The 25,085-nt window shown below is 31.0% G+C and overlaps 1 protein-coding gene across 3 annotated transcripts in view; it reads left to right on the plus strand.

The window, feature by feature from the left end:
• Positions 1-25,085, plus strand: part of Cap-D2 (CAP-D2 condensin subunit) — a 33,811-nt gene that overhangs the window by 346 nt on the left and 8,380 nt on the right. The window contains exons 2-16 of one of the 3 annotated variants that reach the window (XM_074139337.1): positions 54-193; positions 889-1,023; positions 1,108-1,280; positions 1,358-1,518; positions 1,610-1,760; positions 2,542-2,784; positions 2,866-3,027; positions 4,328-4,498; positions 4,592-4,742; positions 4,821-4,977; positions 5,153-5,300; positions 5,401-5,670; positions 6,482-6,598; positions 6,695-6,783; positions 7,663-7,806. In XM_074139337.1, coding sequence (XP_073995438.1) covers positions 67-193; positions 889-1,023; positions 1,108-1,280; positions 1,358-1,518; positions 1,610-1,760; positions 2,542-2,784; positions 2,866-3,027; positions 4,328-4,498; positions 4,592-4,742; positions 4,821-4,977; positions 5,153-5,300; positions 5,401-5,670; positions 6,482-6,598; positions 6,695-6,783; positions 7,663-7,806 — 2,399 coding nt within the window. In that variant the 5' untranslated portion in view covers positions 54-66. Of the gene's footprint in view, positions 1-53; positions 194-888; positions 1,024-1,107; positions 1,281-1,357; positions 1,519-1,609; positions 1,761-2,541; positions 2,785-2,865; positions 3,028-4,327; positions 4,499-4,591; positions 4,743-4,820; positions 4,978-5,152; positions 5,301-5,400; positions 5,671-6,481; positions 6,599-6,694; positions 6,784-7,662; positions 7,807-25,085 lie in introns of those variants that run through there. The other 2 variants (XM_074139338.1, XM_074139339.1) reach the window with 2 other exon arrangements.

The raw sequence follows: 25,085 nt of genomic DNA on the forward strand, positions 1-25,085 counted from the left end.
CCTTTGTATTAATAATGAGTTATTAACTTTTACGACTTCATTTTTACTTTAAGTTACTATACAAAGATGGATTTAAATGATGATTGGGAGTTCATTATACCTTTGACTAAAGAAGATTTGTTGAAAAGCACTAGCGGTCAATATTCAGTAGAGAATTTAATAGATTGGAAGACTTGTTTAAGCAGTCTAAAAGGTTGGTATTCTTACAAAACTAGTGAACAATATAATAAAGGTGAAGTCGACTAGATAGTTTTCGAATCAACTGTTTGTGTATAGTGCCGTAATGATCTGCCTCTTATTTATTTTTTTAATAAGAAGCTCATTGAAGTCTGTTTCCTATAATTGAAGTACATGATTGCTGCTTTAAAAAAGTAATTTATGTGAGAAAAGTTGAATTTACTTTTGCCCTATAACCTGAAAATAACCAAATGCATGAAATTAACTTTTATAGTAATTTATAAAGTGTATCACATACGATACGTAATCCTATCGTAATTGTAATTGGTTCGTGACGTTATCATTATTAAGACGGGATACCGTAGGAGTCCGAGATTCTTTAAGGATGTTAAAACTTGTTTTTAAGAATACAGTACTTTTAAAAAAGGTACTGAGACTCATATTACTTTTTTTTCTTTAAAATTAGCAGTTTGCTTCATTTCTGAAACTACATTTCTTTAAGTACCGGAAAAATTATTAAAAGCTTTCCCCGCAGAAAGTTATGTACATATGCCGAAGAAGAAGAATCATATTTTGCACTAAGGTTTTTTAAAAATTTGACTGCGTATACTTTAAACACATTTTTAGTTCTTTTAGCTAATTCTTGAATAAAGAGTGTTTAAACTTCTGATATTACAACTGGTTTTGATGTTGGCGTTTGAATCATTATAGACTTGAAAAAAGACATTTCGGCGAAAGGCTGCGTTTGTATTTTGCGAAGATTCGATATTCTTTACTCAATACTGAGTGAGAAGGAAATTGATTTTGCCCAACTTCAAGATGTTTACGATAGCGTAATTTCAAGGAGTAAGTGAGGGTTATCCAACTTTTTCTTGTTAATAAATATTAACATATTAGTTTTAAAATTGTATAAAAATTTCTTTTAAACAGTGCTGAAAGACATTGGTTCGTTTGTTCGTGAAGCGATACTGAACGAAGATCCTGATTCAAAACGTGAAGCAGTAAATGTAATCAAAATGAATGTATACATATTTTCAATATTTGAGAAAGCGTATGAAGATAAACTGTCATTCAATTCAGAGAATTTTATATCGGAACCGAAGGTGAAGTTTTGATCTGAAAATGTTAGTATCACTTGGGATGTTATTAGAAATAAATATTTTTTTGTTTATATATTTAGAGAAGCAAAGGTTTGAAGACTAAAACTAAAAGTGTTAAACCTGAAGATTTATGGGATTGGAATTTACAAAAGAAATTGGCATTTACATATATTTATGAAATGTTGCAACAAAAACTGAACTTGTTATGGCCATCCTATGTAGTTGAAGAAGCACTGATTAAGTGAGTGAGACGATATTTTGTTATTAAAGTATGTTTTTATTTCTTTTAATTTCAATAAAGATATGTGAATATCTTTGGTTTATATTTTTAGTTTGATTGCTAATTGTTGTTATAAAGCGTTTGAAAATCCAGATGTTGGTCAGGCGAAGTTAAAACCACTTCGTGATTCCGTATCTCAGGTATTGGCAGTGCTTGTGGCCTCTTATAATCATGGAATTACCTGCATACCAAAAATTGTTCAGGTACTTCTTTTTACTTTATTCACAGAATTAAGAAGATATACGCCTCTTTTTACTATCCTTTTTCGTTTTTTTTTTTTTACCTTCAATTATTTCTTTAAAAATGAAGTAGTAATCGTGATTTTCGAATTTAAAGAGTAATATCAGTTTTGAGTACTTCACTAGGTAAAAAAGTGAAGTGAAAGTGAAAATACACATGATTCACCACTTTACTGAATTGATTTTTCAATTCCTTCATTTTTTTTTTTTTAGATTTCTTTAACAGCTTAAATTCTCTCAAAAATTTGCCTTTCAGTTTGCCTTTTTTGTAATGTAGGGATTTATCATCTTATCATTAAGAATTAATATGTAGAAAAAAATTCTAAACTTAAAGAAAACTGCAGACAGCAAATAGCTACCTTAAATTGTACATTATTTTCAACCTAAAACTACTAATTCTAAATTTAAAGAAAATGTAAATATGTAAACTTCGTAAGAATACACCATGTTTAATTTTACTACAGAAAGCGTGAGCATTTTTTATTCTAAAGTTTTTTCTTATTTTAAAAAATTGGAACAAGATTTGCACTAACACTTTGATTTGCTTAAAAAGTTAAGTGACAATACAAGCTCAACATCTAAACCAATGCAATGCATCTCTAAGGTTGATTAGTCCATTGAGATCGGAATAGTCTAAGAGAAGGTACCCAGATAGAAATCGCTCTCACATTGCAGGAACAATCCTACTTTCAAAATTCAGACTTCCTATTTTACAAAGATATGTTTTGTATTGATTCAATTGCAGTTAATGAAACAGTTCGAGCAAGCTGTACCGGCGATCGCAAGCACAGCAGTACTAATGACAACTGAATATAAATGTACTACGATTATTCCAAAAATTTTGAAAGAATTGAGTATTTCAATTCACGATGATGATGTCCCCGGTTTGGCAAAATCTGTAGCCACTTTCATTACTGATATCGCAGAAGCTAACCCAGAATTACTGCTACCTTCTGTTAAAGCGCTTTCAAGAAATCTTACAGTTGAGGTAATCAGCAGCATTGGATGATTCTTTCCTACTGATTTAACTAGTCAAATTCATAATTATGTTATTTATTTATCTTTTAAGCCATACGTCGTGAGGAACGCTTCTTTAATTGCTTTTACTGAAATCATTTTGAATTGCTTTTCTGACGGAAATATAAGTGAGGGATCTCAAGGGACACGAGATCAACTACTAAGACATTTACGCAACCATTTAAGGGACCAGAATTCTTACGTTCGTTCAAAGGTAAATATTACCGCTTCTTCTTTCTATTATTAACTTTCATTTGCACTTTTAGTAAAAGTTTCTTATTTATAAATATATTTAGGAGCCATTTTTAAAGTTTCCAATTACAAATAGATTAACAATATTTTTCTATCTTTAAGCGTATTATTTAAGTCTTACAAGTTAGATTATTATAAAAGCAATTAGCATTTCTATGTCGTAGGATTCGATTTTGGCAACTTATCAAAAATCTCAGAATCTCCTCTCTAAAGCTTACTACCTGCATTAAAGTTTGCAGAAATAACAATAATAGACATTAATGATTGATGCCGAACTGAAAATAATATGGACGTGATTATTACAAAGGAGTTGAAATGATTTTATAGTAAATCAGGAACTACTATCAAAATTGTAAACTTTTACTACAATAACCTCTGATTTTTTACAAGAAAGTATTGTTAGAGTTTTATGGCCATGTATTACAATATTTTGGCACTCCTCTCTCGGATAATATATTATTTTCAGACCTAGAAACATTTTTCTGCGATGGCCTAGCTCTTCAGAAATTTGTGCTTTCAATTTCTTGAAATAACTGAGACCAGTACATGCATGTACTATTAGCAAAAAAGGCTCCATAACTTACCTAAAACGATCCAAAATCTGTTTGGAATGGAACTCGAGTTGACACCGGTCATGGTTACAGTATCTAAAACAAGGCGTTCTTAACTAATTAAACAGTTCGAGATTGTCTTATTGCTAAAAATCTGTTGCGGTTTCCTGAATTTAGTAGACATATCCATTATTAAAGCTATTATATTTTCAGTAATCTTAGTTCTTTGTGGCGCTCCCTTTTGTTTTTTGCAAATTAAACGTCCCGCCAAAGGTAAGTAGAGGTGCTAATGTACAAAGTGTCTAGAAGATGGTTCGAAAACTCGCAAACAAACTCTAAATTGTAAGCAAACACCCCAAACCATATTAGATCGTAAAATGCAGTAAATACTGTCAAGTTTGAATTTGGGTTTATAGGAAAATAGGTGTCTCGTGATTTTTGGAATTTTCTTGAAAACAGTTTTAACGACGCTTTTTGGACTAGAAATTTTAGCTGAATAGATCTAATCTTTTTATTTTCTCGAAAATAATCTTGGTGTGGATCTTGGTGTAGGGATAGTTTTATGTTCGAAAATTTTGTCAATTTAGTAAAAGAAACTAGTTGCCATGACAATGCGATTACTTAGTGATTGTAATAAAGTAAACATTTATTTTTATTGGTACAGAATATAATTTGTTATAATCTTATTTATAAAATTGGTATTATTTTTAGGCTCTGCAGTTATGGAGCAAATTAGCTGGGGCACGAGCTATTCCCAAAAGTTATTTAATGATACTTCTACAGTCTGCAAAAAACAGAATTTCTGATAAGAGTTTAATGTCTGCCAAAAGTGCGATCCAATTGTTCACTGTCGTACTCAAAGAAAATCCATACGCTGGAAGAGTGGGTGCCCCTTTTTGTATTTATTAAGACTATTTTTTAACCATTACTGATTTCTTTGTATTTCTTGATAAATAATGGTTTTCGCTTATTTAGTTAAACCTTACTGAGATGCGCGGACAATTGTTACAAGCCAAGACTATCCTCAGAAATATAAACGCCAAACGTACACTACCTAAGGAAGAAGCGTGGGCCCACCTGGAAGTCGATTTAATTCTAGAGATTAACAAATATATTTCTAATTTAGGTTAGTATGATATTCATCTCAAAGTATAAATTATTATTTGCCAACTTTATTTTCAATAGATTTGTTTACTTTGTTAAGAGAATGAGTTGGAGGAAGAAATGGTCTCTACACAAAGTATTAATATCTCAGATGTGCTGCTAATTATAATAAAGTTATTGCTAGAGAAACATTTTGTAGAAGCTATCAATTTGTTGAAACAAAGTGAATTACAATTTCCGGATGCTCAAGAAATCAGGTAACTTGACCGTAGTTATTTAAGATAGTTTATTAACTTGATTCGTATGGGTTTGTAAAGGAAATGCTTTGTAGCTTTATCTCATTGTGTCAGAGCCTGGGCTATCTGAGTTTTTCTTAGGATACAGTAAAGTGAGAAATACACTAGAAATAGCACATTGATGTCTACTTTGCAGGTGCAATTTGGATAAGAACGCTGATCCTGTAGAATATTATACAGCCGTTTTTAAGAAAATTTTTACTAAATCTGCAGATCTGCCTCTCGAGTTTGACAATTTCAACGAAGAATACACTAAACAGAAAGCAGTTGTGGACTACATTGAAGTAATTCGCTTGGCTATAATCTCAGTTATCAGTTTGTTTTATTTGAACTGACATGGCAATTACATATCTTATTAGAAAATAAATATGCTTTCATTTACAGGAGTCGATAAATTTCACAATCTTAATGAATGATGTTGGAAAAGACATTAATTCCATATTGAAAAGTAAAAGTGTAATGGGAGTATCGGAAGCTATTGAGTTTTTTACAGTAGCCTATCAGTTTGGCTTAGCGGATTCTAGAAGAGTGATGCGGAACATTCTATTATTAGTACGATGTGACCAGCCAGCGATTAAGGAAGCCGTGGCCGCTGCTTACAGAAAATTATATTTGACCACATGCCACAAAACTGCTCGAGCGAGAGCCTTGCAAGTATGTTTGGTTACCTTTATGTACTTTTTTAGTAGAAGGGTTAAAAACTTTTGGTAAAAAAGATCTCGCTTTTTTTTTTTTTAAATTTGTTTATTTAATCGGTTGTTTATGTATACATAGCTTTAATATTGTATGTACAATATAATTAGACATGTGTCTGATTATATGAATAGTATATAAAAACCGCAGTACAATATGCCAGGGAGTAAGCTCAGCAAAAGCACTTAAGGGTTTAGTGTACCAAACTCTCTTCTTGAAAATCAAATTTATTTATTTATTTCGAAATTCCGAGTTTCGATTTATAAGAGCAGATCGTCATAAAAGTTAATACTACTTTAACAACCTAAAAAGTCAAAAACTGTGGGTTATGTGTGGCTGTACAGACTTCTTCTACTTCAGAGAAAAAGATTTGTGAAGCAAATAATACTTTGTTTGAGAGTTTTTTTTTTTTAAATTTCTCGTGTGTGGCGTTAGCGTTTTTTTAAAGTTTTAAATTCCAGCTGTAAGTGTGTAAGTACAAGCAACTTTTATTCGAAAGAGAGAGGCAGTACAAGAATTTGTTTTGGAAGGTATTTTTAAAAGAGGTACCCTGGTAAGAGGAAGTAACGCGATGTTCACTAATTTGCGTCGTTGAGTTTTTGTAAAAACTAAATTTATTTCGAAAATTCCGAGTTTGAAAAAATGAATAAGTTTCAGTCTAGCGAATTCTAGTTAGGTAAAATATTGTAGTACGTATTAATCAAGATTTTTACTTACTTTTCCTCGTATCAGAATATCAAATTTGCAAAATACTTTTGTTTAAATTTTATAGATCGCTCAGAGACTTATCAAATTATTAGACGATCTGGACATGGAACAAAAAGGTGCATTAGAAGATTTGGTCGACCTTTGGCTACAAAATGATGAATTAGACAAAGAATTTATACAGGTTAGTTATTGTTTGTTTATGATAAACATTTTTATTTACGATTAGTTTTTATTATTTTATATTTCAAATCATTTCTTTTATTGGGTGTACTTTTAGGTTCTTTGGGAGAAGTTTGATAAAAAAGACGATCAGATAACTGAAAAGGAAAGTATTTCAGCTTTAATATTACTGGACATGATAGCGTAGTAAGTATCTCTCGTTTCCTGTGTATTTATTTATCACAAAGTTATGTATCAATTTAAATGTTGTTTTTCGAAATTTGTTTGCTGAATTTTGGGTGTTTATCAAATAGCTTGAAACATCTTGATCTTAAATTGAAAGTTATAATTGAAGTTATAATAAAGAAAGGAGCAAAAAATGTTGAGCTTGGGTCAATTGTAGCGCCAATGGCCAATGTCCGCCTTTCAAGTTCTTCAGCCAGTCTCATTGCAATGCTGCTTCTCTTCCTTACCCTATTAAGAACGTAGTCACTGAGATGCATGGGCTTTCTTAATTTGCTGAGCCACTACCATTAGTTTCCTCCAAACAATATGTACTTCAAATTGGTTTGTTTAGAAAATATTGTTACAATGTTTTATTGTTTTTTTCCCCGTATCTGTAAATTCTTGATAAATAGAATCTAGATACTGACCATTAAATCCTTACAAATAATAATAAAGAGGGTTTCTCGGAACCTGTTGTTTTGTACGGCAATCTGTAAAAATAGGTTTCCTTCTGGAACATACCATGATCGAGGAAAATCATTTCTTCTGCTCATCTCCCTTCGTCAGAGTGATGAAACAAACCATTCAACGCTTAAATTTACATAGTAAGTTCAGTAGCTTGTAGTTCAATCTGGCGGATCGGGAAGTTTTAGGTATGTGGACAACTCATAGACTGCTGCAACTGGTTCTATAGTTATGTAAGTCTTACGCCAGCTATGCTGGCGACATATCACACCTCACCCAGCTGTACCAAGCCTCCCTTACTATTGAGTGTACAAATGATTCATTGCTCTTCTCCTATTCAATCCTCATTTGTACATCGCATCGTAATAATTTTTAATTTTCTAAATTTTATTTTAGCAAGAAACCTTCTCTAGTCTCGTCTAATTTGCAGACAGTTATTAATGCAGGATTCAGAGAGCATAGAGATTTGATGGCCGTTCAGTACTCATGTAAAATGTTATCTAAAATCAGCATGATAAAAAAAGATGGAAAGTGTATGAGGTAATAAAAAGGTTTACTCATTATTTGTAATATTTAGATTCATATATATTTAAATTGAGTATCGCTGATTCTGTCCTTCGTAGCACGCACGTTTCTTTATCTGGCCATTTTCGGATTTTCATCCAACAAGTTTAATAAATTTGGAATAGAGACTTTTACAAACTCAAGTTTCCATCTCACACAACTGACTGTGAGAATATACCCGGTATTATCTTGGAGGAGACAACTTTAGAATATCTGGGAAAAGGGATTGGGCAAGAAGAGCGGGTGGCACCAGGAAGGTTATATCTACCTTTCAGTATCCACAACTCTTGCTGTAACTATTTAGGAAACCCGGCTAGAGTGCTGTAGTGTGAATGGTCTAGTGCTAGTGGAGGGCATCAATAAAGCTGAATACCCTTAAATGAAAACAAAATATCGATCTAGGTGACCTAAAGGCAGAGTTGGGCACTGATTAAAAAAAAAATTAAATTCTAAATTTAATTGATTAAATTTTTCAATTGATTAAATTTATTTTTAATTTTAATCAGAATTTAATCGTAATTTTAATCATATGACAATTATTTAATCAATTAAATTTCAGATTTAATCGTTAATCAAACTAATTTAATCAAACTAAAAAAATTATGATTAACTCTGAGAATTAAATTGAACTTTAATTTTAATCACCGAATTAGTTCAATTTCAATCGATAATCAAACTAATTTAATCATCCACTTTTATGGCTTTTCAACCAATGGTTCGAACCACGTTTTGGCGAGACCCTTTTTCTGAGCGTCTTCAGTAAATAATTTTCGGTTAATTTTTGTAGACTTGGACTTCTTCACGAGTCTCTAGACCAGTGGTTCATAACCTTTTCATAGACGCGGAACACAATTATATGTATATATATATATTTTTCTCGCGGAACACTAACATTAAATAAAGTGTATAAGAGAACAAAATTTTTATATCTGTGCACAAAATAACTATAGTTTATAATTGAGAAAAACAAAGTGAACAAGAGAACAAAATTTCATACGAATACGTGGTTCACGGTGGGAGATATAGAACGGCCATAATTTTAAAGAATTTCATGACCCAAAAAATTTTCAACCCTTTATATCTTCTACCTTTTTAGATCTGTGCACAAAATGACTATAGTTTATAATTGAGAAAAACAAAGTGTACAAGAGAACAAAGTTTCATACGAATACGTGGTTCACAGTGGGAGATATACAACGGCCATAATTTTACAGAAATTCATGACCCAAAAAATTTACAACCCTTTATATCTTCTACCTTTTTATATCTGTGCACAAAATTACTATAGTTTATAATTGAGAAAAACAAAGTGTACAAGAGAACAAGATTCCATATCAATACGTGGTTCACAGTGGATGATATAGAACGGCCATAATTTTACAGAATTTCATGACCCAAAAAATTTTCATCCTTTTATATCTTCTACCTTTTTAGATCTGTGCACAAAATGACTATAGTTTATAATTGAAAAAAACAAAGTGTACAAGAGAACAAAGTTTCATACGAATACGTGATTCACAGTGGGAGATATAGAACGGTCATAATTTTACAGAATTTCATGACCCAAAAAATTTTCAACCCTTTATATCTTCTACATTTATAGATCTGTGCACAAAATAACTGTAGTTTATAATTGAGAAAAACAAAGTGTACAAGAGAACAAAATTTCATACGAATACGTGGTTCACGGTGGGAGATATAGAACGGCCATAATTTTACAGAATTTCATGACCCAAAAAATTTTCAACCCTTTATATCTTCTACCTTTTTATATCTGTGCACAAAATAACTATAGTTTATAATTGAGAAAAACAAAGTGTACAAGAGAACAAAATTTCATACGAATACGTGGTTCACAGTGGGAGATATAGAACGGTCATAATTTTACAGAATTTCATGACCCAAAAAATTTTCATCCTTTTATATCTTCTACCTTTTTAGATCTGTGCACAAAATGACTATAGTTTATAATTGAGAAAAACAAAGTGTACAAGAGAACAAAATTTCATACGAATACGTGGTTCACAGTGGGAGATATAGAACGGTCATAATTTTACAGAATTTCATTACCCAAAAAATTTTCAACCCTTTATATCTTCTACATTTATAGATCTGTGCACAAATTAACTATAGTTTATAATTGAGAAAATCAAAGTGTACAAGAGAACAAAATTTCATACGAATACGTGGTACACAGTGGGAGGTATAGAACGGTCATAATTTTACAGAATTTTATGACCCAAAAAATTTTCAACCCTTTATATCTTCTACATTTATAGATCTGTGCACAAAATAACTATAGTTTATAATTGAGAAAAACAAAGTGAACAAGAGAACAAAATTTCATACGAATACGTGGTTCACGGTGGGAGATATAAAACGGCCATAATTTTACAGAATTTCATGACCCAAAAATTTTTCAACCCTTTATATTTTCTACCTTTTTAGATCTGTGCACAAAATGACTATAGTTTATAATTTAGAAAAACAATGTGTGCAAGAGAACAAAATTCCATATCAATACGTGGTTCACTGTGGAAGATATAGAACGGCCATAATTGTACAGAATTTCATGACCCAAACAATTTTCAAACCTTTATATCTTCTACCTTTTTAGATCTGTGCACAAAATAACTATAGTTTATAATTCAGGAAAACATAGTGTACAAGAGAACATAATTTCATACGAATACGTGGTTCACAGTGGGAGATATAGAACGGTCATAATTTTACAGAATTTCATGACCTAAAAAATTTTCAACCCTTTATATCTTCTACATTTATAGATCTGTGCACAAAATAACTATAGTTTATAATTGAGAAAAACAAAGTGAACAAGAGAACAAAATTTCATACGAACACGTGCTTCACGGTGGGAGATATAGAACGGCCATAATTTTACAGAATTTCATGACCCAAAAAATTTTCAATCCTTTATATCTTCTACCTTTTTAGATCTGTGCACAAAATGGCTATAGTTTATAATTGAGAAAAACAAAGTGTACAAGAGAACAAAGTTTCATACGAATACGTGGTTCACAGTGGATGATATAGAACGGCCATAATTTTACAGAATTTCATAACCCAAAAAATTTTCATCCTTTTATATCTTCTACCTTTTTAGATCTGTGCACAAAATGACTATAGTTTATAATTGAGAAAAACAAAGTGTACAAGGGAAAAAAGTTTCATACGAATACGTGGTTCACAGTGGGAGATATAGAACGGTCATAATTTTACAGAATTTCATGACCCAAAAAATTTTCAACCCTTTATATCTTCTACATTTATAGATCTGTGCACAAAATAACTATAGTTTATAATTGAGAAAAACAAAGTGAACAAGAGAACAAAATTTCATACGAATACGTGCTTCACGGTGGGAGATATAGAACGGCCATAATTTTACAGAATTTCATGACCCAAAAAATTTTCATGCTTTTATATCTTCTACCTTTTTAGATCTGTGCACAAAATGACTATAGTTTATAATTGAGAAAAACAAAGTGTACAAGAGAAAAAAGATTCATACGAATACGTGGTTCACAGTGGGAGATATAGAACGGTCATAATTTTACAGAATTTCATGACCCAAAAAATTTTCAACCCTTTATATCTTCTATATTTATAGATCTGTGCACAAAATAACTATAGTTTATAATTGAGAAAAACAAAGTGTACAAGAGAACAAAATTTCATACGAATACGTGGTTCACAGTGGGTGATATAGAACGGTCATAATTTTACAGAATTTCATGACCCAAAAAATTTTCAACCCTTTATATCTTCTACATTTATAGATCTGTGCACAAAATAACTATAGTTTATAATTGAGAAAAACAAAGTGTACAAGAGAACAAAGTTTCATACGAATACGTGGTTCACAGTGGGAGATATAGAACGGTCATAATTTTACAGAATTTCATGACCCAAAAAATTTTCAACCCTTTATATCTTCTACATTTATAGATCTGTGCACAAAATAACTATAGTTTATAATTGAGAAAAACAAAGTGTACGAGAGAACAAAATTTCATACGAATACGTGGTTCACGGTGGGAGATATAGAACGGCCATAATTTTACAGAATTTCATGACCCAAAAAATTTTCAACCCTTTATATCTTCTACCTTTTTATATCTGTGCACAAAATAACTATAGTTTATAATTGAGAAAAACAAAGTGTACAAGAGAACAAAATTTCATACGAATACGTGGTTCACAGTGGGAGATATAGAACGGTCATAATTTTACAGAATTTCATTACCCAAAAAATTTTCAACCCTTTATATCTTCTACATTTATAGATCTGTGCACAAATTAACTATAGTTTATAATTGAGAAAAACAAAGTGTACAAGAGAACAAAATTTCATACGAATACGTGGTACACAGTGGGAGGTATAGAACGGTCATAATTTTACAGAATTTTATGACCCAAAAAATTTTCAACCCTTTATATCTTCTACATTTATAGATCTGTGCACAAAATAACTATAGTTTATAATTGAGAAAAACAAAGTGAACAAGAGAACAAAATTTCATACGAATACGTGGTTCACGGTGGGAGATATAAAACGGCCATAATTTTACAGAATTTCATGACCCAAAAATTTTTCAACCCTTTATATTTTCTACCTTTTTAGATCTGTGCACAAAATGACTATAGTTTATAATTTAGAAAAACAATGTGTGCAAGAGAACAAAATTCCATATCAATACGTGGTTCACTGTGGAAGATATAGAACGGCCATAATTGTACAGAATTTCATGACCCAAACAATTTTCAAACCTTTATATCTTCTACCTTTTTAGATCTGTGCACAAAATAACTATAGTTTATAATTCAGGAAAACATAGTGTACAAGAGAACATAATTTCATACGAATACGTGGTTCACAGTGGGAGATATAGAACGGTCATAATTTTACAGAATTTCATGACCTAAAAAATTTTCAACCCTTTATATCTTCTACATTTATAGATCTGTGCACAAAATAACTATAGTTTATAATTGAGAAAAACAAAGTGAACAAGAGAACAAAATTTCATACGAACACGTGCTTCACGGTGGGAGATATAGAACGGCCATAATTTTACAGAATTTCATGACCCAAAAAATTTTCAATCCTTTATATCTTCTACCTTTTTAGATCTGTGCACAAAATGGCTATAGTTTATAATTGAGAAAAACAAAGTGTACAAGAGAACAAAGTTTCATACGAATACGTGGTTCACAGTGGATGATATAGAACGGCCATAATTTTACAGAATTTCATAACCCAAAAAATTTTCATCCTTTTATATCTTCTACCTTTTTAGATCTGTGCACAAAATGACTATAGTTTATAATTGAGAAAAACAAAGTGTACAAGGGAAAAAAGTTTCATACGAATACGTGGTTCACAGTGGGAGATATAGAACGGTCATAATTTTACAGAATTTCATGACCCAAAAAATTTTCAACCCTTTATATCTTCTACATTTATAGATCTGTGCACAAAATAACTATAGTTTATAATTGAGAAAAACAAAGTGAACAAGAGAACAAAATTTCATACGAATACGTGCTTCACGGTGGGAGATATAGAACGGCCATAATTTTACAGAATTTCATGACCCAAAAAATTTTCATGCTTTTATATCTTCTACCTTTTTAGATCTGTGCACAAAATGACTATAGTTTATAATTGAGAAAAACAAAGTGTACAAGAGAAAAAAGATTCATACGAATACGTGGTTCACAGTGGGAGATATAGAACGGTCATAATTTTACAGAATTTCATGACCCAAAAAATTTTCAACCCTTTATATCTTCTATATTTATAGATCTGTGCACAAAATAACTATAGTTTATAATTGAGAAAAACAAAGTGTACAAGAGAACAAAATTTCATACGAATACGTGGTTCACAGTGGGTGATATAGAACGGTCATAATTTTACAGAATTTCATGACCCAAAAAATTTTCAACCCTTTATATCTTCTACATTTATAGATCTGTGCACAAAATAACTATAGTTTATAATTGAGAAAAACAAAGTGTACAAGAGAACAAAGTTTCATACGAATACGTGGTTCACAGTGGGAGATATAGAACGGTCATAATTTTACAGAATTTCATGACCCAAAAAATTTTCAACCCTTTATATCTTCTACATTTATAGATCTGTGCACAAAATAACTATAGTTTATAATTGAGAAAAACAAAGTGTACGAGAGAACAAAATTTCATACGAATACGTGGTTCACGGTGGGAGATATAGAACGGCCATAATTTTACAGAATTTCATGACCCAAAAAATTTTCAACCCTTTATATCTTCTACCTTTTTATATCTGTGCACAAAATAACTATAGTTTATAATTGAGAAAAACAAAGTGTACAAGAGAACAAAATTTCATACGAATACGTGGTTCACAGTGGGAGATATAGAACGGTCATAATTTTACAGAATTTCATTACCCAAAAAATTTTCAACCCTTTATATCTTCTACATTTATAGATCTGTGCACAAATTAACTATAGTTTATAATTGAGAAAAACAAAGTGTACAAGAGAACAAAATTTCATACGAATACGTGGTACACAGTGGGAGGTATAGAACGGTCATAATTTTACAGAATTTTATGACCCAAAAAATTTTCAACCCTTTATATCTTCTACATTTATAGATCTGTGCACAAAATAACTATAGTTTATAATTGAGAAAAACAAAGTGAACAAGAGAACAAAATTTCATACGATTACGTGGTTCACGGTGGGAGATATAAAACGGCCATAATTTTACAGAATTTCATGACCCAAAAATTTTTCAACCCTTTATATTTTCTACCTTTTTAGATCTGTGCACAAAATGACTATAGTTTATAATTTAGAAAAACAATGTGTGCAAGAGAACAAAATTCCATATCAATACGTGGTTCACTGTGGAAGATATAGAACGGCCATAATTGTACAGAATTTCATGACCCAAACAATTTTCAAACCTTTATATCTTCTACCTTTTTAGATCTGTGCACAAAATAACTATAGTTTATAATTCAGGAAAACATAGTGTACAAGAGAACATAATTTCATACGAATACGTGGTTCACAGTGGGAGATATAGAACGGTCATAATTTTACAGAATTTCATGACCTAAAAAATTTTCAACCCTTTATATCTTCTACATTTATAGATCTGTGCACAAAATAACTATAGTTTATAATTGAGAAAAACAAAGTGAACAAGAGAACAAAATTTCATACGAATACGTGCTTCACGGTGGGAGATATAGAACGGCCATAATTTTACAGAATTTCATGACCCAAAAAATTTTCAATCCTTTATATCTTCTACCTTTTTAGATCTGTGCACAAAATGACTATAGTTTATAATTGAGAAAAACAAAGTGTACAAGAGAAAAAAGATTCATACGAATACGTGGTTCACAGTGGGAGATATAGAACGGTCATAATTTTACAGAATTTCATGACCCAAAAAATTTTCAACCCTTTATATCTTCTATATTTATAGATCTGTGCACAAAATAACTATAGTTTATAATTGAGAAAAACAAAGTGTACAAGAGAACAAAATTTCATACGAATACGTGGTTCACAGTGGGTGATATAGAACGGTCATTATTTTACAGAATTTCATGACCCAAAAAATTTTCAACCCTTTATATCTTCTACATTTATAGATCTGTGCACAAAATAACTATAGTTTATAATTGAGAAAAACAAAGTGTACAAGAGAACAAAGTTTCATACGAATACGTGGTTCACAGTGGGAGATATAGAACGGTCATAATTTTACAGAATTTCATGACCCAAAAAATTTTCAACCCTTTATATCTTCTACATTTATAGATCTGTGCACAAAATAACTATAGTTTATAATTGAGAAAAACAAAGTGTACGAGAGAACAAAATTTCATACGAATACGTGGTTCACGGTGGGAGATATAGAACGGCCATAATTTTACAGAATTTCATGACCCAAAAAATTTTCAACCCTTTATATCTTCTACCTTTTTATATCTGTGCACAAAATAACTATAGTTTATAATTGAGAAAAACAAAGTGTACAAGAGAACAAAATTTCATACGAATACGTGGTTCACAGTGGGAGATATAGAACGGTCATAATTTTACAGAATTTCATTACCCAAAAAATTTTCAACCCTTTATATCTTCTACATTTATAGATCTGTGCACAAATTAACTATAGTTTATAATTGAGAAAAACAAAGTGTACAAGAGAACAAAATTTCATACGAATACGTGGTTCATGGTGGGAGTATAGAACAGCCATAATTTTACAGAATTTCATGACCCAAAAAATTTTCAACCCTTTATAGATATAAAATTATAGATCTGTGCACAAAATAAGTATAGTTTATAATTGAGAAAAACAAAGTGAACAAGAGAACAAAATTTCATACGAATACGTGGTTCACGGTGGGAGATATAAAACGGCCATAATTTTACAGAATTTCATGACCCAAAAATTTTTCAACCCTTTATATTTTCTACCTTTTTAGATCTGTGCACAAAATGACTATAGTTTATAATTTAGAAAAACAATGTGTGCAAGAGAACAAAATTCCATATCAATACGTGGTTCACTGTGGAAGATATAGAACGGCCATAATTGTACAGAATTTCATGACCCAAACAATTTTCAAACCTTTATATCTTCTACCTTTTTAGATCTGTGCACAAAATAACTATAGTTTATAATTCAGGAAAACATAGTGTACAAGAGAACATAATTTCATACGAATACGTGGTTCACAGTGGGAGATATAGAACGGTCATAATTTTACAGAATTTCATGACCTAAAAAATTTTCAACCCTTTATATCTTCTACATTTATAGATCTGTGCACAAAATAACTATAGTTTATAATTGAGAAAAACAAAGTGAACAAGAGAACAAAATTTCATACGAATACGTGCTTCACGGTGGGAGATATAGAACGGCCATAATTTTACAGAATTTCATGACCCAAAAAATTTTCAATCCTTTATATCTTCTACCTTTTTAGATCTGTGCACAAAATGGCTATAGTTTATAATTGAGAAAAACAAAGTGTACAAGATAACAAAGTTTCATACGAATACGTGGTTCACAGTGGGAGATATAGAACGGTCATAATTTTACAGAATTTCATGACCCAAAAAATTTTCAACCCTTTATATCTTCTACATTTATAGATCTGTGCACAAAATAACTATAGTTTATAATTGAGAAAAACAAAGTGTACAAGAGAACAAAATTTCATACGAATACGTGGTTCACAGTGGGTGATATAGAACGGTCATAATTTTACAGAATTTCATGACCCAAAAAATTTTCAACCCTTTATATCTTCTACATTTATAGATCTGTGCACAAAATAACTATAGTTTATAATTGAGAAAAACAAAGTGAACAAGAGAACAAAATTTCATACGAATACGTGGTTCACGGTGGGAGATATAGAACGGCCATAATTTTACAGAATTTCATGACCCAAAAATTTTTCAACCCTTTATATCTTCTACCTTTTTAGATCTGTGCACAAAATGACTATAGTTTATAATTTAGAAAAACAATGTGTGCAAGAGAACAAAATTCCATATCAATACGTGGTTCACAGTGGGAGATATAGAACGGTCATAATTTTACAGAATTTCATGACCCAAAAAATTTTCAACCCTTTATATCTTCTACATTTATAGATCTGTGCACAAAATAACTATAGTTTATAATTGAGAAAAACAAAGTGAACAAGAGAACAAAATTTCATACGAATATGTGATTCGCGGTGGGAGATATAGAACGGCCATAATTTTACAGAATTTCATGACCCAAAAAATTTTCAACCCTTTATATCTTCTACCTTTTTAGATCTGTGCACAAAATGGCTATAGTTTATAATTGAGAAAAACAAAGTGTACAAGAGAACAAAATTCCATATCAATACGTGGTTCTCAGTGGAAGATATAGAACGGCCATAATTTTACAGAATTTCATGACCCAAAAAATTTTGAACCCTTTATATCTCCTATATTTATAGATCTGCGCACAAAATGACTATAGTTTATAATTGAGAAAAACAATGTGTACAAGAGAACAAAATTCCATATCAATACGTGGTTCACAGTGGAAGATATAGAACGGCCATAATTTTACAGAATTTCATGACCCAAAAAATTTTCATCCTTTTATATCTTCTACCTTTTTAGATCTGTGCACAAAATGACTATAGTTTATAATTGAGAAAAACAAAGTGTACAAGAGAAAAAAGATTCATACGAGTACGTGGTTCACAGTGGGAGATATAGAACGGTCATAATTTTACAGAATTTCATGACCCAAAAAATTTTCAACCCTTTATATCTTCTATATTTATAGATCTGTGCACAAAATAACTATAGTTTATAATTGAGAAAAACAAAGTTTACAAGAGAACAAAATTTCATACGAATACGTGGTTCACAGTGGGAGATATAGAACGGTCATATTTTTACAGAATTTCATGACCCAAAAAATTTTCAACCCTTTATATCTTCTACATTTATAGATCTGTGCACAAAATAACTATAGTTTATAATTGAGAAAAACAAAGTGAACAAGAGAACAAAATTTCATACGAATACGTGGTTCACGGTGGGAGATATAGAACGGCCATAATTTTACAGAATTTCATGACCCAAAAATTTTTCAACCCTTTATATCTTCTACCTTTTTAGATCTGTGCACAAAATGACTATAGTTTATAATTTAGAAAAACAATGTGTGCAAGAGAACAAAATTCCATATCAATACGTGGTTCACTGTGGAAGATATAGAACGGCCATAATTTTACAGAATTTCATGACCCAAACAATTTTCCACCCTTTATATCTTCTACCTTTTTAGATCTGTGCACAAAATAACTAATGTTTATAATTGAGGAAAACAAAGTGTACAAGAGAACAAAATTTCATACGAATACGTGGTTCACAGTGGGAGATATAGAACGGTCATAATTTTACAGAATTTCATGACCCAAAAAATTTTGAACCCTTTATATCTTCTACATTTATAGATCTGTGCACAAAATAACTATAGTTTATAATTGAGAAAAAGAAAGTGAACAAGTGAACAAAATTTCATACGAATACGTGCTTCACGGTGGGAGATATAGAACGGCCATAATTTTACAGAATTTCATGACCCAAAAAATTTTCAAACCTTTATATCTTCTACCTTTTTAGATCTGTGCACAAAATGGCTATAGTTTATAATTGAGAAAAACAAAGTGTACAAGAGAACAAAATTTCATACGAATACGTGGTTCACGGTGGGAGATATAGAACGGCCATAATTTTACAGAATTTCATGACCCAAAAAATTTTCAATCCTTTATATCGTCTACCTTTTTAGATCTGTGCACAAAATGGCTATAGTTTATAATTGAGAAAAACAAAGTGTACAAGAGAACAAAGTTTCCTGCGAATACGTGGTTCACATTGGGAGATATAGAACGGTCATAATTTTACAGAATTTCATGACCCAAAAAATTTTCAATCCTTTATATCTTCTACCTTTTTATATCTGTGCACAAAATAACTATAGTTTATAATTGAGAAAAACAAAGTGTACAAGAGAACAAAATTTCATACGAATACGTGGTTCACAGTGGGAGATATAGAACGGTCATAATTTTACAGAATTTCATTACCCAAAAAATTTTCAACCCTTTATATCTTCTACATTTATAGATCTGTGCACAAATTAACTATAGTTTATAATTGAGAAAAACAAAGTGTACAAGAGAACAAAATTTCATACGAATACGTGGTACACAGTGGGAGGTATAGAACGGTCATAATTTTACAGAATTTTATGACCCAAAAAATTTTCAACCCTTTATATCTTCTACATTTATAGATCTGTGCACAAAATAACTATAGTTTATAATTGAGAAAAACAAAGTGAACAAGAGAACAAAATTTCATACGAATACGTGGTTCACGGTGGGAGATATAAAACGGCCATAATTTTACAGAATTTCATGACCCAAAAATTTTTCAACCCTTTATATTTTCTACCTTTTTAGATCTGTGCACAAAATGACTATAGTTTATAATTTAGAAAAACAATGTGTGCAAGAGAACAAAATTCCATATCAATACGTGGTTCACTGTGGAAGATATAGAACGGCCATAATTGTACAGAATTTCATGACCCAAACAATTTTCAAACCTTTATATCTTCTACCTTTTTAGATCTGTGCACAAAATAACTATAGTTTATAATTCAGGAAAACATAGTGTACAAGAGAACATAATTTCATACGAATACGTGGTTCACAGTGGGAGATATAGAACGGTCATAATTTTACAGAATTTCATGACCTAAAAAATTTTCAACCCTTTATATCTTCTACATTTATAGATCTGTGCACAAAATAACTATAGTTTATAATTGAGAAAAACAAAGTGAACAAGAGAACAAAATTTCATACGAATACGTGCTTCACGGTGGGAGATATAGAACGGCCATAATTTTACAGAATTTCATGACCCAAAAAATTTTCAATCCTTTATATCTTCTACCTTTTTAGATCTGTGCACAAAATGGCTATAGTTTATAATTGAGAAAAACAAAGTGTACAAGATAACAAAGTTTCATACGAATACGTGGTTCACAGTGGGAGATATAGAACGGTCATAATTTTACAGAATTTCATGACCCAAAAAATTTTCAACCCTTTATATCTTCTACATTTATAGATCTGTGCACAAAATAACTATAGTTTATAATTGAGAAAAACAAAGTGTACAAGAGAACAAAATTTCATACGAATACGTGGTTCACAGTGGGTGATATAGAACGGTCATAATTTTACAGAATTTCATGACCCAAAAAATTTTCAACCCTTTATATCTTCTACATTTATAGATCTGTGCACAAAATAACTATAGTTTATAATTGAGAAAAACAAAGTGAACAAGAGAACAAAATTTCATACGAATACGTGGTTCACGGTGGGAGATATAGAACGGCCATAATTTTACAGAATTTCATGACCCAAAAATTTTTCAACCCTTTATATCTTCTACCTTTTTAGATCTGTGCACAAAATGACTATAGTTTATAATTTAGAAAAACAATGTGTGCAAGAGAACAAAATTCCATATCAATACGTGGTTCACAGTGGGAGATATAGAACGGTCATAATTTTACAGAATTTCATGACCCAAAAAATTTTCAACCCTTTATATCTTCTACATTTATAGATCTGTGCACAAAATAACTATAGTTTATAATTGAGAAAAACAAAGTGAACAAGAGAACAAAATTTCATACGAATATGTGATTCGCGGTGGGAGATATAGAACGGCCATAATTTTACAGAATTTCATGACCCAAAAAATTTTCAACCCTTTATATCTTCTACCTTTTTAGATCTGTGCACAAAATGGCTATAGTTTATAATTGAGAAAAACAAAGTGTACAAGAGAACAAAATTCCATATCAATACGTGGTTCTCAGTGGAAGATATAGAACGGCCATAATTTTACAGAATTTCATGACCCAAAAAATTTTGAACCCTTTATATCTCCTATATTTATAGATCTGCGCACAAAATGACTATAGTTTATAATTGAGAAAAACAATGTGTACAAGAGAACAAAATTCCATATCAATACGTGGTTCACAGTGGAAGATATAGAACGGCCATAATTTTACAGAATTTCATGACCCAAAAAATTTTCATCCTTTTATATCTTCTACCTTTTTAGATCTGTGCACAAAATGACTATAGTTTATAATTGAGAAAAACAAAGTGTACAAGAGAAAAAAGATTCATACGAGTACGTGGTTCACAGTGGGAGATATAGAACGGTCATAATTTTACAGAATTTCATGACCCAAAAAATTTTCAACCCTTTATATCTTCTATATTTATAGATCTGTGCACAAAATAACTATAGTTTATAATTGAGAAAAACAAAGTTTACAAGAGAACAAAATTTCATACGAATACGTGGTTCACAGTGGGAGATATAGAACGGTCATATTTTTACAGAATTTCATGACCCAAAAAATTTTCAACCCTTTATATCTTCTACATTTATAGATCTGTGCACAAAATAACTATAGTTTATAATTGAGAAAAACAAAGTGAACAAGAGAACAAAATTTCATACGAATACGTGGTTCACGGTGGGAGATATAGAACGGCCATAATTTTACAGAATTTCATGACCCAAAAATTTTTCAACCCTTTATATCTTCTACCTTTTTAGATCTGTGCACAAAATGACTATAGTTTATAATTTAGAAAAACAATGTGTGCAAGAGAACAAAATTCCATATCAATACGTGGTTCACTGTGGAAGATATAGAACGGCCATAATTTTACAGAATTTCATGACCCAAACAATTTTCCACCCTTTATATCTTCTACCTTTTTAGATCTGTGCACAAAATAACTAATGTTTATAATTGAGGAAAACAAAGTGTACAAGAGAACAAAATTTCATACGAATACGTGGTTCACAGTGGGAGATATAGAACGGTCATAATTTTACAGAATTTCATGACCCAAAAAATTTTGAACCCTTTATATCTTCTACATTTATAGATCTGTGCACAAAATAACTATAGTTTATAATTGAGAAAAAGAAAGTGAACAAGTGAACAAAATTTCATACGAATACGTGCTTCACGGTGGGAGATATAGAACGGCCATAATTTTACAGAATTTCATGACCCAAAAAATTTTCAAACCTTTATATCTTCTACCTTTTTAGATCTGTGCACAAAATGGCTATAGTTTATAATTGAGAAAAACAAAGTGTACAAGAGAACAAAATTTCATACGAATACGTGGTTCACGGTGGGAGATATAGAACGGCCATAATTTTACAGAATTTCATGACCCAAAAAATTTTCAATCCTTTATATCGTCTACCTTTTTAGATCTGTGCACAAAATGGCTATAGTTTATAATTGAGAAAAACAAAGTGTACAAGAGAACAAAGTTTCCTGCGAATACGTGGTTCACATTGGGAGATATAGAACGGTCATAATTTTACAGAATTTCATGACCCAAAAAATTTTCAATCCTTTATATCTTCTACCTTTTTAGATCTGTGCACAAAATGGCTATAGTTTATAATTGAGAAAAACAAAGTGTACAAGAGAACAAAATTTCATACGAATACGTGGTTCACGGTGGGAGATATAGAACGGCCATAATTTTACAGAATTTCATGACCCAAAAAATTTTCAATCCTTTATATCTTCTACCTTTTTAGATCTGTGCACAAAATGGCTATAGTTTATAATTGAGAAAAACAAAGTGTACAAGAGAACAAAGTTTCATACGAATACGTGCTTCACGGTGGGAGATATAGAACGGCCATAATTTTACAGAATTTCATGACCCAAAAAATTTTCAACCCTTTATATCGTCTACCTTTTTATATCTGTGCACAAAATAACTATAGTTTATAATTGAGAAAAACAAAGTGTACAAGAGAACAAAGTTTCATGCGAATACGTGGTTCACAGTGGGAGATATAGAACGGTCATAATTTTACAGAATTTCATGACCCAAAAAATTTCCAACCCTTTATATCTTCTACCTTTTTAGATCTGTGCACAAAATGGCTATAGTTTATAATTGAGAAAAACAAAGTGTACAAGAGAACAAAATTCCATATCAATACGTGGTTCACAGTGGAAGATATAGAACGGCCATAATTTTACAGAATTTCATGACCCAAAAAATTTTCAACCCTTTATATCTCCTATATTTATAGATCTGTGCACAAAATGACTATAGTTTATAATTGAGAAAAACAAAGTGTACAAGAGAACAAAATTCCATATCAATACGTGGTTCACAGTGGATGATATAGAACGGCCATAATTGTACAGAATTTCATGACCCAAAAAATTTTCAACCCTTTATATCTTCTACCTTTTTATATCTGTGCACAAAATAACTATAGTTTATAATTGAGAAAAACAAAGTGTATAAGAGAAAAAAAATTCCATATCAATACGTGGTTCACAGTGGAGATATACGAGTAGAATGGCCATAATTTTACAGAATTTCATGACCTAAAAAAATTTCAACCCTTTATATCAGTGGTTCTTAACCTTTTCATAGACGCGGAACACAATTATATGTATATATTTTTCTCGCGGAATACTAACAATAAATAATTTGAAATTCGGTATTTAGCAAGAACTTAAAATTAAATTCAAATTAAAAAAAAAAGGAACAATTTTTTGTTTTCGTATCTTTCGTAAGTTTCTAAACTTCAATACATTTAAAATTGAAATTTCGCGGAACACTTGGACCATATTCGCGTAACACCAGTCTTCCGCGGAACACCGGGTAAGAACCACTGCTCTAGACGTTCATAGGACCACCTTACATTCACATTTAACCATGTTTACCACTCACTAGACTTAGATAGGACCACCTTGCACTAACATTTAACCATGTTGGCGACTCACTAGACTTATATAGGGCTATCTTACAAGCACATTTAACCATGTTTACCACTCACTAGACTTATATACGGTCTACCGGAAAGTTCTGTCCGTTTTTGGAATAAAACAAAATACAAAGTTTTCTTGCCAATAAACTTTATAAATAAACTTTATTAAATAATATAATTGCCATTATTATTAATGATATCTTGCCAGCGTGGGCGCAATTTTTGTATTTCATTTTTGAAAAATGTATTATTTTTGGATGCGAGAAATTGAACCAGTACTTGTTTGATATCTACTTCATTTTTAAATGTTTCGCCCTTCAACAAATTTTGTAAGGACAAAAACAAGTGATAGTCGGAGAGTGCTAAGTTCGGGGAATATGGTGGATGCGACAGAATTTTCCAGCCTTGTTCTGCAATTTTTAGACGAGTCTTTAAAGCAGCATTTGGCATGGCATTATGATGCAGTATGATGTTCTTCCTATTGAACATCGACGGCCTTTTTTCTTGGACTGCTGTCTTTAAATTATGCATTTGCTAACAATACTTCTCCGAATTTAGCTTTTCGTTCGGTTTTAAAAGCTCATAATGTGTAGGTCCTCGAATGTCCCACTATATACACAACATTCTCTTATTCAGAGTGAAATTAGGTTTACAGGTGGAAGGGCTAGGTTTTCCGGGTTCACAATATGTCCTTTTCCTTACGATGTTTTCGTAGGTAATCTACTTTTCATCCCCAGTTATCATCCGGTTCAAGAAGAGCTCGATTTT

The sequence above is a fragment of the Rhodnius prolixus genome, unplaced genomic scaffold, assembly GCF_049639745.1.
Source record: "Rhodnius prolixus isolate KJV_2025 unplaced genomic scaffold, Rpr scaffold_23, whole genome shotgun sequence".
In the NCBI taxonomy this organism is placed as follows: Eukaryota; Metazoa; Arthropoda; class Insecta; order Hemiptera; family Reduviidae; genus Rhodnius; species Rhodnius prolixus.